The sequence below is a fragment of the Ochlerotatus camptorhynchus genome, unplaced genomic scaffold (genome assembly GCF_037179485.1).
Source record: "Ochlerotatus camptorhynchus isolate MF236.1 unplaced genomic scaffold, CSIRO-AGI_Acam_v1.1 ptg000037l, whole genome shotgun sequence".
Taxonomy (NCBI): Eukaryota; Metazoa; Arthropoda; class Insecta; order Diptera; family Culicidae; genus Ochlerotatus; species Ochlerotatus camptorhynchus.
In genome coordinates, this window is record NW_027040528.1 from 470847 (window position 1) to 484475 (window position 13629).

The 13629-nt window shown below is 40.6% G+C and overlaps 2 protein-coding genes across 5 annotated transcripts in view; both read left to right on the forward strand.

Annotated features, from left to right (window-relative positions):
* The window catches only part of LKRSDH (lysine ketoglutarate reductase/saccharopine dehydrogenase), a 41083-nt gene extending 27888 nt beyond the window's left edge, over window positions 1-13195 (forward strand). Inside the window, exon 6 of the mRNA XM_065234008.1 lies at window positions 13083-13195. Within this exon, the coding sequence (XP_065090080.1) occupies window positions 13083-13180 (98 nt within the window). The 3' untranslated portion in view covers window positions 13181-13195. The remainder of the gene's footprint in view (window positions 1-13082) is intronic.
* LOC135711313 (ethanolaminephosphotransferase 1) overlaps window positions 10626-13629 on the forward strand; it is a 37079-nt gene continuing 34075 nt past the window's right edge. For 3 of the 4 annotated variants that reach the window (XR_010518476.1, XM_065234130.1, XM_065234106.1), the window contains exon 1: window positions 10626-10715. The gene's annotated coding sequence lies outside the window, so the exon portion shown is untranslated. Of the gene's footprint in view, window positions 10740-13629 lie in introns of all 4 variants that reach the window. The other variant, XM_065234121.1, reaches the window with a different exon arrangement.

The following is a 13629-nucleotide window of genomic DNA, read 5'->3' on the forward strand; positions in this document are numbered from 1 at the left end:
CCGTAGACGGATCCCGATGGGGATTCCGTAGACGGATCCCGATGGAGAAACCGAATACGTATCCTGATGGGGAAATGGAATACGGATCCCGATGGGGAAACCGAATACGGATCCCAATGGGAAAACCGAATACGGGTCCCAATGGGGAAACCGAATACGGATCCCGATGGGAAAACCGAATACGGGTCCCAATGGGGAAACCGAATACGGATCCTCCCGATGGGGAAACCGAATACGGATCCCGATGGGGAAACCGAATACGGATCCCGATGGGAAAACCGAATACGGGTCCCAATGGGGAAACCGCATACGGATCCCGATGGGGAAACCGAATATGGATCCCGATGGGAAAACCGAATACGGGTCCCAATGGGATAACCGCATACGGATCCCGATGGGGATTCCGTAGACGGATCCCGATGGGAAAACCGAATACGGGTCCCAATGGGGAAACCGCATACGGATCCCGATGGGGAAACCGAATACGGATCCCGATGGGAAAACCGAATACGGGTCCCAATGGGATAACCGCATACGGATCCCTATGGGGAAACCGTAGACGGATCCCGATGGGAAAACCGAATACGGGTCCCAATGGGGAAACCGAATACGGATCCCGATGGGAAAACCGAATACGGGTCCCAATGGGGAAACCGAATACGGATCCCGATGGGAAAACCGAATACGGGTTCCAATGGGGAAACCGCATACGGATCCCGATGGGGAAACCGAATACGGATCCCGATGGGAAAACCGAATACGGGTCCCAATGGGGAAACCGAATACGGATCCTTCCGATGGGGAAACCGAATACGGATCCCGATGGGGAAACCGAATACGGATCCCGATGGGAAAACCGAATACGGGTCCCAATGGGGAAACCGCATACGGATCCCGATGCGGAAACCGAATATGGATCCCGATGGGAAAACCGAATACGGGTCCCAATGGGGAAACCGCATACGGATCCCGATGGGGAAACCGAATATGGATCCCGATGGGAAAACCGAATACGGGTCCCAATGGGATAACCGCATACGGATCCCGATGGGGATTCCGTAGACGGATCCCGATGGGAAAACCGAATACGGGTCCCAATGGGGAAACGGCATACGGATCCCTATGGGGAAACGGCATACGGATCCCGATGGGGAAACCGAATACGTATCCTGATGGGGAAACCGAATACGGATCCTGATGGGGAAACCGAATACGAATCCCAATGGGAAAACCGAATACGGGTCCCAATGGGGAAACCGAATACGTATACCGATGGGGAAACCGAACACGTATCCTGATGGGGAAACCGAATACGGATCCCAATAGGAAAACCGAATATGGGTCCCAATGGGAAAACCGAATACGGATCCCGATGGGGATTCCGTAGACGGATCCCGATGGGGAAACCGAATACGGATCCCAATGGGAAAACCGAATACGGGTCCCAATGGGGAAACCAAATACGGATCCCGATGGGGAAACCGAATACGGATCCCGATGGGGAAACCGAATACGTATCCTGATGGGGAAACCGAATACGGATCCCAATAGGAAAACCGAATACGGGTCCCAATGGGGAAACCGCATACGGATCCCGATGGGGATTCCGTAGACGGATCCCGATGGGGATTCCGTAGACGGATCCCGATGGGGATTCCGTAGACGGATCCCGATGGGGATTCCGTAGACGGATCCCGATGGGGATTCCGTAGACGGATCCCGATGGGGATTCCGTAGACGGATCCCGATGGGGAAACCGAATACGAATCCCGTTGGGGAAACCGAATACGGATCTTGATTGGGAAACTGAATACGTATCCTGATGGGGAAACCGAATACGGGTCTTGATGGGGATTCCGTAGACGGATCCCGATGGGGAAACCGAATACGGATCCCGATGGGGAAACCTAATACGGGTCTTGATGGGTATTCCGTAGTCGGATCCCTATGGGGAAACCGAATATGAATCCCGATGGGGAAATCGAATACGGATCCCGATTGGGATTCTGTAGATGGATCCCGATGGGGAAACCGAATACGGATCCCGATGGGGAAACCAAATACGGATCCCGATGGGGATTCTGTAGACGGATCCCGATGGGGAAACCGAATACGGATCCCGATGGGGAAACCGAATACCGATCTTGATGGGGAAACTGAATACGTATCCTGATAGGGAAACCGAATACGGGTCTTGATGGGGATTCCGTAGACGGATCCCGATGGGGAAATTGAATACATATCCTGATGGGGAAACCGAATATGGATCCCGATTGGGATTCTGTAGATGGATCCCGATGGGGAAACCGAATACGTATCCTGATGAGAAACCAAATACGGATCCCGATGGGGAAACCGAATACGGGTCTTGATGGGGAAACCGAATACGGGTCTTGATGGGGATTTCGTAGACAGATCCCGATGGGGAAACCGAATACGGATCCCGATGGGGAAACCGAATACGGGTCCCAATGGGGAAACCGAATACGGATTCCGATTGGGATACCGTAGACGGATCCCGATGGGGAAACCGAATACGTATCCCGATGGGGAAACCGAATACGGGTCTTGATAGGGAAACCGAATACGGGTCTTGATGGGGATTCCGTAGACGGATCCCGATGGGGAAACCGAGTACGGATCCCGATGGGGAAACCGAATACGGGTCTTGATGGGGATTCCGTAGACGGATCCCGATGGGAAAACCGAATACGGGTCCCGATGGGGAAACCGAATACGGGTCTTGATGGGGATTCCTGTACACTGATAAAATTTCAAAGATTGTTTCTATATGTCCTACTTTTGCAATACAAATTATATCTATGTGTCGGACGCCGTTACGTGGTGTTAGCATCTCCTGATTTTCTCTATAAATTTTCCACTTTCGACCAATTTGGCGCTAGTATCTATAAATTTTCTGTTGAAAATAGCCACTTGGCGCTACTAGCACTTAGTGTCTAGTGTAATTTGTGCAACGCATGCGCCATCATGTTTTCAAAGAGATTTTTTTAAGTGGGGAAGTCGCTGTTAGTGGCGCTTAAGTCGAATAGGAATCTTTACACAAGTTTTTAGAGAAATTTTGTTCGAGCCTCCATGTCTGTTCTCTGTGGTTCATGTGAACCAAAATTTATGAAATTTTGGATTTAGGTTCCATTTTTAAACCATTTTTTCAGCCTATCAATATTGGATTCAGAGAGTAAGCGGCGGTAAGCTCCAACTCGGATTAACTTTTAATACCGCCCCTGTTTGGATGATCTGAGAATTGTTTGTATAGCGAATAACTGATGTCGACATCAAAGCAGCCGGACATTCTTGATCGTTATTTAATCCGAGGATAATACCGATTGGAGCTTAGCCATAAGTGATTTAATGAATACGCTGATTGCGACTCTCTGAAAATTAAATCCACAGGTTTTATACGTCAAACTCATCCTTTGCAACGTCCTCTTGTAACTTAAAAATACAAAATGTCATCATAACGTATAATGACTTCATAATTCCGAAAAAAAACATGTTTCCGGGTGGAATAAGTTTCATCAAGCCTTATGATGGTACCCAAGATTGGCCACAAGCAGTGGCGTTTCCTTAACCTCAATCTACCTGCGCACCAGCTCTCAAAACAAACAATTATCAAAATATTGTTTGCAATGGATGGATATCGAGTAACCTAGAAGATTAAGTGTATTTTTCAACCGATTCGAGTATGAATAAGGCATTAAATCTGGTTTTGTATAACAAAGTTGCGCCAACTAACACGCTGTGCTTCTCTGCGTCTTGTACCGACCGGATTTGAGGAAAAACACCATTTTTGCGGTATTGTTGTCCGACATTCTTACAACGTGTCCCGCCCATTGTACCCTTCCACCTTTAGCGTCTTTCTTGATATTGGGTTCGCCATAAAGTTACGCCAGTTCGTGGTTCATTCTTCTCCTCTACACACCATTTTCATATACCCTGCCAAAGATGGTCCTAAGCACGCATCGTTCGAAAACTCCCAGTGCTCCTCAAGCATTGTCCATTGTCATATTTTTCATGCACAATAATTTTGTTTATTATATATTTGCAGTTCGTCAATAAGGTAGAAGACTGGCAGCCCAAAACTTTCCGCATTTTTGGATCATCTGTAGAACAGGCAGAGATCTGGAGGCGCAGCGATCACATTGTCATGATTGTCTGGTAGTTCACTCAAAAATGCTATAACAATCGCCAAGCTTGCTGTAATGTCACCAAGTGCCTCGTCACCCACGAATAGGCGCCTATGTCAGTGGTCTAACAACTCTTAGCGCGCTAATGGCATAGTTCCCCTGCCGCATAGAGAGTTGCCACAATGATATTAGGTTAGCTAAGGTCAGTTAACTGACTGGTGGGAAACGGGAGCTTAAGCAATGGCTATTCTTTATGCATTTAAGAGATAGTCTACCAGAATGGATGACTTTTTTTTGTACAATTTTATGTTTTCTGATGGTTTCGGTTGTGCAAAACATGAGAATTAACTTTTTCAATACTTTCAATTGTACAAAGCATTAGAGCTAGAAACAAGATCTTGTAAACACTACACACCTTAACTGGTAGTTTGCTAAAAAAAATGCTGCAACAATCGTCAAGCTCGCTGTAATGTCACCAAGTGCCTCGTCACCTACAAATTGGCGCCTATGTCAGTGGTCTAACAACTCTTAGCGCGCTAATGGCATAGTTCCCCTGCCGCATAGAGAGTTGCCGCAATGATATTAGGTTAGCTAAGGTCAGTTAACTGACTGGTGGGAAACGGGAGCTTCAGCATTGACAGTTATGTACGCATTTTTATTATGTTATCTAACAACAATGGTGTGTAGTGTTTACACGATCATGTTTCTAATTCTAATGTGTTGTAAATATAATTGAAAGCATTTGAAAAGTAAGATTCTAGTGTTTTGTATATCTAAAAACATTAGTAAACATCTACATTTGAAAACATTCAAACAACGTTTACTTTAAACGTTTTGTACATCTGAAAACATCAGAGAACAACAAACACGAAGTACAATTAAAAACATCCGAACAACGTTTAGTTCTAACGTTGTGTACATCCGAAAACATCCAAAAAAAGTTTGGTTCCAGCATCGAGAGGCATCTACGTTAGAAAACATCAGAATACATTTACATATAAAAACATCCGAACAACGTTTAGTTCTAACGTTTTTTACATCCGAAAACAACCGAAAAACGTTTGATTCTAACATCAGGAAACCTCTACATTAGAAAACATCAGAAAACGTTTACATATAAAAACATCCGAAAAACGTTTAGTTCTAACGTTTTTTACATCTGAAAACATCCAAAAACGTTTGTTTCTAACATCAGGAAACATCTACATTAGAAAACATCAGAAAACGTTTACATTTAAAAACATCCGAACAACGTTTAGTTCTAACGTTTTGTACATCCGAAAACATCCTTAAAACGTTTGGTTCTAATGTCAATAGATTGAAATTTTTGACGTCAGACCGACATTAGAATGGCAAAATTTTGTTCCAAAATTTCTGATGTATACACCATGTTACGTTGCTTAAATACAACTAAATCATAATGTTTTCTAATGTTTGACATCAGGCATACATTTGATTTCGATGCTGATGTAGACATCAGAATCAAACGTTGGGCTAATGTAAATTTCTATTCGGGTACTGCATTTATTTGATGTTTATTGCATGGAATTAAAAGATAAGAATGAAAACTGACCACTCATAAGCATTGATGTTAAAATTATGCGTAAATAAGGGAGTTGGTAATTTACTGTCACACGCAAGCCTGCTGCTAAAATTTCATTACAATAAACTGTTTGGAAAAATCAGGCTGCGAGATTTTATTTATTCTCTATCTCCGCTGTTCGCTTGGAATGTAGTTATACACGGTCACCCGTGTGCTGGCTGTTTTGTTTCGTACTGGATGATGGTTTTTCAAAAAATGTACTGTTGCCACCTCTGGCTATAACGAATAGTACTCACTCATCGCGATTACTCATTACAGCTATAATGGCTAATTGTGACCTTCTGAAAGTAAAATTTACAGGTTTTATGAGCCATGCACAAACTTTACCCCCTCTTCTTGCATTTTACATATAAAAATTATTATTATAATATCTAATAGTTTCATAACTTCTAAAAATAGCATTTTAGCTGTAATGAGCATTTCCAACCATGATGCCATGGATTTCACCTCAGAATTCTATAGAAATTGTGTGAAGCTCGTCTCAAAATATCCTCAAGAGGATCGCTTGGAATTTTCTTGAAACTCTTCTTAGAATTCCCTATGGTAGGGTAAATTGATGTAATGTCAGTCTGAATGCCACAAATTTGGGCCCATAGGGGAAATGTTGGCTTCGGCAATACCTTAAAATATTATCGTCAGGGGAGTAAACAACGTCCTTGAGAGCTCAATTTTGGCATGTGGATACATTGTGTTTCAGAGCATCTATTGGCCAAATTTGAGTGCTTTAGGATTTTGTTTACCCCCTGACGATAAAAGGTTAAGATATTGCCGAAGTCAACATTTCCCCTGCATCAGCTATTGACTAAATTTTCAATAGCGACCAAAAATATCCATTAGAACCGTCCCAATGACGCGTTCATCGAGGTAAAATCGATAAATAGCAGATTTTTATCGATGGGCCCAGTCTTAGATCCATAGGCCATTATTAGAGCTATATCCTCTATTTATTCTGAACCTACTGGAATATTACTCGGAGTATCTTTGGAAATTATGCTCCTTTAATTTTCCTGAATCTAAATTCAAACGAGCTAGACATTCTGCAATGAATTTGGTGAGATAATTAGATTCCTTTCAAATGATTATCCATATTTCGTTGCATATCACAGAAATTCAATAACCAGGAATAACCAAAAATGTCAAGACTTGGAGTCTGTGATTGGGAATTTCAAAATCCTGGTCTTAGAAAACTGTTCAAGCTTATGGGGCTAGATATTTCAGAAAAATGTACACTTTGAAAAATCTTCACATCTGATTTACCAGAAAACATAGGTGGTTTTCGTTCTGTCTATTTTACACGCAATTTTCACCGGAATAGCCGAGAAAATTCAGCTTCAATTATCTACGTTATTAGTTAGGTAAATAAGATCTGATTTCCACGTACTGCTTACGTGAAATTGGGGTGATAACTACTGGAAAACTGGCAACTTTGATGTGATATTCCGTTTTATTTAAAATTCTTTTCACGTATTTGTACGTGAATTTTCAATGAGAATAATTGAATGTATATAGAAGCAGTAAATATTATGCCATTTTATCGGGCAGATATAAATTCCACGTGTTTTAATTTATACTTATGTCTGCACACAAAATTGAAAATTATTGACTACTTGAGTACAATGAGGTAGAAATCTTTGTGAGTTTTATAATAAATTGTAATATTTCTGACAAAACATTAAGATCAGTATCCACAATAATCTGGACACATGAAAACTTAAGTAAAACACCCATTTCGCATTATATTTCAATTGTAGTTGTTTATTTCAGATTCATGGGATTTGATTTAAAAATTCACGAAGTTAAAACAAAGTTGTTCGGTACTTTCATAAATTTTTCGAACTTTGCGATTAACACCATCCATTAGGGTTTGTACCAGGGTTTGTACAGACTCAGTCTTCGTCCGAATTTGTTGGAAGTGTTTAATATCTTTAATTCCTTGTTTCTTTCCAGAAACAGCTTCCACTTAATCAGAGACAATTTGGTGGATTTGCGGTTTTTGGTATTCACTTGATTTGCTTCGTACCACTCCATTACAGTTAATTGGATGATGCCAAATCGGGCCAGAATAAAGGATGTTCTTTGTGGCTTTTGATGAAGGGTAGCTATCGCTTCTGCTGGCACTCTTTCTGGTAAATCTCCTTGTTGATTGTGCCTGTATTGACGAGAGATTTACTCTTTCGGCCACACGTGCAAATTGCTTGCCAAATAAGGTATTTTTTTGGGAAATTTCGATGCCTTCTTCGTCCTGAAATACTCAGCTGTAGCATTTTTGGCCATAACAACGCATGAAAACTTCGTCAAATATTCGCAGTACAAACGTCGAGCCCGTGATTTTGCTGTCAAATTCTGTTTGTCGATTTGGAATTGTTTTTACTTTATACGACTTTCAGCCCCAAACGCTGTTTTGATTTTTGGACAAAACCAGGTGACATTCCTATTATACAAGCCACCGTTCGAAAAGAGAGATTCGGGTTTTCCTTCAATACCCTCTGCACCTCTCGGTCCATGACAGAATCAGCATGTCCAATGTTTTTATCACTTCTTGGTTTCCTCTCGACCGTCAAACGTTTTGAAAATGATGTGAGCACACCGTGAACAGTGGATTTAGGTAAATCCCATTTTTTGCAAGTTACGACCGTATAAAATACGCTCGTGCACGTGTTTTTCATTCGTCGCCATCTTGAACACTTAACATGGACTGTAAACACCAATCATAGTATTTTTCATCAATGACTCCCAGCCATACCTTAGCGATTTTTTTCACTTTTACGTGCAATATTTCAAAAGTTACAGTGATTTGAAGGTGTCCGGATTAATGTTGATACAGACCTTAGCAACTGTTAGCAGACCCAAAATGACATAATGAAATTATAAAAATAGGAAAGGCGCAGTTAGGATCATCATACATAAATTTTTGTGAAAGAATCAAATTACCGTCCAATATTTGCAGCAAGCTGCTGGGACATTTTAAATCTTGGGTGAGTTCTTCCACCGCACTCGGTGAAGCTATATCAATATTTTTGGCATACCTGAAAATCACGTAAATCTCGTTTCTCAGAAATATCGAAATATAAAATATACTAACACAAATACACTAAATCTGTTTACGTGAATATACGGTCGATTTCACCATCATTTTTAGTGAACATGACGTATAATGCTGGTTAAAAATAATAAAGTCACGTAACATTTGAGATTTTCTAAATCAGTTACGTGATATTTCACCTAAAGCGGACGTGAAGATTTTTTAGAGTGCAGCGTAAGGTTGAAGATCTCAAACTTAGAAAAAAAAAACACTATGAACGGACTGAGACAGAAACTAATATTTTAAGCTTCCAATCAAATTCCAGGTTATTTCTTTCAGCAGTTCTTAGAACTCTTTCAGGCATCGCCAGACAGTGTCTGTTTTCTGCAATCCTTCCAGAAAATTCTTCTGGTTCCCTGTAGGGGTGCAAAGGGCCAACGTGAAAGATTTCCATCCTGAACGGCTGCACGATTTTGCTCTGACCTGGGTCTAGGTCAGATTCCATGCCAATTAAGAATTTTTTTAAACAGAAATATAATGCGTTTACATATAACTTAACTAGTCTCGTCTAGGAGGCTTAAAATTGCTCATTACAGCTTAAATGCTAATTTTTGGAATTATGAAACTATGAGATACTATAATGATAATTTTTATTTGTAAGAACCAAGAATGGGTGGTAAAGTTTGTGTATGACATACACAATCTATCAATTTTGCTTTCAGAAGGTCACAACTATCGTCTAGGTCATTCAGACGATTGCCATTTCTACACAAGTTTGCAAATGCTCATTACAGCTAAAATGCTATTTTTCGGATTTATAAAGCTATGAAATATTTTAATGGTAATTCTTATTGACAACATGCAAGAAGAGAATTAGCTGTAACGATCCCAAGTAACATTGCAGGTTTTATCGCGGTTTTATAGCATTCTACAAGTTTAAATCATGGTCTACAGAGCCCTCATAAAACCAAAATTGTTACTTGGGATGAGCAACGTGATGAGTGAGCAATCAGAGATCATAAAATCGCTAGTTGTGACCTTCTGAAAGCAAAATTGATCAATTGTGTATGTCATACACAAACTTTACCAACCATTCTTGCTTCTTACAAATAAAAATTATCATTATGGTATCTCATAGTTTCATAATTCCAAAAATTAGCATTTTAGCTGTAATGAGCAATTGCAAGCCTGTTTCTACATACTTGATTGTCTACAAATAAATAAATAGAAGTTAGGCAACAAAGAGTTTAATCGTTCTTTTTTTCTGGTCACGTTTTCTGGGATGACGTATGATGCTAAAGATGAAATGTATTCGGCCTTGTGACCCAACCGCTACAAACACCTCAGAGTTATTAATACTGGAATGAGTCTCATTAGTTACGTCAGCTGTCATTTCAGCGCTGCAAGCCGTTTATATTTGAGGGATCTAATTGAGCCGCTTCTGGAACGAAGAAATGATAAATGTATCTTGGCCACATTTCAGTAAACACATCACAAATTTGAAACTATTTTGAACCCCATCCATTCTGTGTCCGTTGATGTGTGTTCCCCCGACCTGTTTGTTCAATTTTCGTAAGGATGATATACACAACATGTCCATCACTTTCATCGCTGACTGCGGCAAATGAACTCCAGAACGAACGACAAACACAAGTCGCTTGGCTTCACGTACACACGAGCGTCGTGGCATTTCTTATCAGTGCATATCACACGACTAGCGTACACAAGTAGAATAGAGCCGTCTATTGCACACAAATGTAAAAAAGAACGTTACACGGACAACGCGGTCCATATTACAGCCATATGATTAAATCAGTTGAACGTATATACGGGCCATAATCCGAGAAAGTGCGCTTTCAAACTTTGAACTCAACTACCGCCGCCGGTTACGTTTCAGTTTAGCTAGAACTCATCAACCGAATGGATCTATCGCGGAAAACGTGAAGTGAGCCTGATAAATGCAATAACAGTATGCAATTGTTTCGTGGAAAGTTCATGTTTATTTTATCAGTGCGCAAATAGACTCAATTCCATCAAACACAATCGAGTCGATCGATACCTCTAATTACAGTTAACGTTCTCCCGTTGAGAACATTAGAACTTTGCCCCTACCCGATGCGATATATTGTGGACCTAGTTAATCTGATTATGGAAGGACCGTGTAAATAAACAACGATGTGCCTATTAGCTAGTGGGAACGAAGCGACAACACTATAAATAGGCTACACCGCGAAGCCGTAGTAAAAAAAAAGTGCGATAAATAATACACTCGCGTCAAAACAAGTGTTCATGGTGTCAAAGCGGTTCCGAGTTTGGCGAGTGTGATACATGGAAATCTTTCGTAGAAGATACATTTTCTTATATGAGATGTGAATGACCAAAGAGACGGAGTTGAATGGAAAACCGATTTTCCTCACTTAATGCTTCAGCTTCAGCGGTACGATTAGAAAAAAAATGAGTTGGCTTATAGTTATAAAAAAGTGAGAGAGAAGGAGAGTTGAAATGTACGTTAAGTCAAGACCAGTGCCGAGATGTTGTCATTGTCATTGAAAGACTTCACGGGATATTGACAAAGCTATGTTTGACATCGTCGCTGATTCTCAAAAACCCTTCGTCAAAATCTCATTAATTTTTTCGTCAATGACAGAGATTCACGTAGTAACAAAAGGTGTAATTTCGAGTATTCTGTGACAGTTTTTTGTTATCCAGGCAGTTGAGGACATAGAGCTTATTTAGTTAATAACAAAAACTGCACAAGCATGTCACTGACAGTTGACATGGTTTAGCTTGAAGGTGACTTTTACGCGACCGAATGAGCGACCAAATCTGTATTGTTTTGTGTATGGTCGAGATTTTGCAGCACTGGCAAAACTACACTATTTTTTTTCATAGCCTGACTTTTTTTACCCGGGGCAGCTGATGGCTCTTCTCGGGGATCGAAAAATATTTTGATCCATCGAATAACTAGGGCGGCACTATTTCGGCATACCTCACTTCACATCGGCACACCTCCCTTAACTCAGTCTTCCGACAGCTCCGTTCAATTTGTTTTTACATCATTTCATGAGCAAAGAACTTGATGCATTAATGTTGCCATTTGTGTTCATTTTTGACGCGTATGATGGAAATGGGTCCCATATACCAAAGTACTGCTGCACCCCTGCACCCTATGTAGTTTTTCGTAGTTTTTAACGATCCCAGAAGCATTAAATAGTTTGAGCCACAATTTTAATATTTTGGGTTCCCCTCGGAAGATTCTTCAAGAAGTACTTCTGGCTCCCTCCGGAGGTTACTACCGAGTTCCTACTTTTAATGGAATTGTACTTTTTGGAACTTTCTTCTGACTTTCTTGGTAGATTCTTCCGACTTCTACCGGAAGTTTTTGTGGAACATCTCTCGGATATTATTTTGGACTTCCGTCTGAGGTTTCCTCTTTTATTGAAAATTTTCTTCACCGGAAGTTATAGCTGGTTTCCCTCGGAAGTTTATGTGAGAAGTCTTTCTGGCTCCTGTCGAAAACAACATCCCACGAAAGTTACTTCTGACTTCGTTTGTCTTCTCACGGTCTTCCAACTTTCTCTGGAAGTTTCGGCCAACTTCCACTGGAATATTCTTGCATCCTCTCCTGGAAGTTTATTCCAACTCCTCCGATTTCTGCCGGATGATTTATCCAACAACCCTTAAAATTCCATCTGGCATCCCCCACAAGTGTCATCTAACTTGTCTTCCTTTCGGAAACTTTTTTTTTTCGACTTCTAGAAGTTTATTCCGACTGCCATCAAAAACTCTTCTTTCGGATTTTTCCAGAAGATTCTTCCAATTTCCACCAAACATTTTTTTTCTAACTCCTCCTGGAAGATTGTTTCGATTTCAGTCGGCAGTGTTGTAATAACTTTGATTGATTTTACCTCGGTGAATCAAACTATGAACTCAGATTTATTGCAACACATACAGTTTTTAAGTAAACCCACCATCAAATTCGCAAAAGTACGTATTTTCATGGTCATTTGGTTTGACTCTAGTGCCAGGTTGGATTTCTATACTTTTGTGAATAAACCCGGTTTACTCAATAATTGTGTGTGTGCTAGAAAACATATACCGTTACGTATGGATTCAGTAAGATCCATTCTATAAAATCCAAGCTTAACTTTGAAACCGCGGAGTAGAAATCCATCTTGACAGAACTGGTAAAGCAAATTTCTATGAAAATACGTACTTTTGTGAATGTACACTCAACAATTATGCGTGATAAATAAATCTACCGTCTTGTATGAGTTTTATAATATCCAAGTCTAACATTCAAAAGGTGGAGCAGAAATCCAACTTGGCAAAACAGTCAAACCAGATTTCCGTGAAAATACGTACTTTTGTGAATTTGATCCTGGTTTTCTCAGCGAATGTGCGTGCTAGAAAAAATATGTCGTCACGTATGGTTCAGCAAGGTCCATTCTTTAAAATCCAAGAGAATCTTTCAAAGGCACGGTGCAGAAATCCAGCTTGGCAAAACAGGCAATCCCAAATTGCCAAAAAATACGTACATTTGTGAATTTAAACTCGTTTTTTCTCAAAACCTGAGTACATATTTGGATTCAGTGAGGCAATATCTATTATATTCATTACATTTGGTCGAAGGATGCCAACAATTTTTAAATATTGCTGACTAGTGTTTCCTTCGGAAGTTTCACCCAGAATCTCGACGAAATAATTGTGGCCAGGGCTGTCTTAACCACCCTTGGGGCCACTGATATATTTTGTATTGCGGCCCCCCTATTATTTGATATCAATTTTCAAATTCTAGCACACATGAAATAACAGTTTTAATATTGCATCACCTCCCAAAAAGTTTAGCATCACCTATA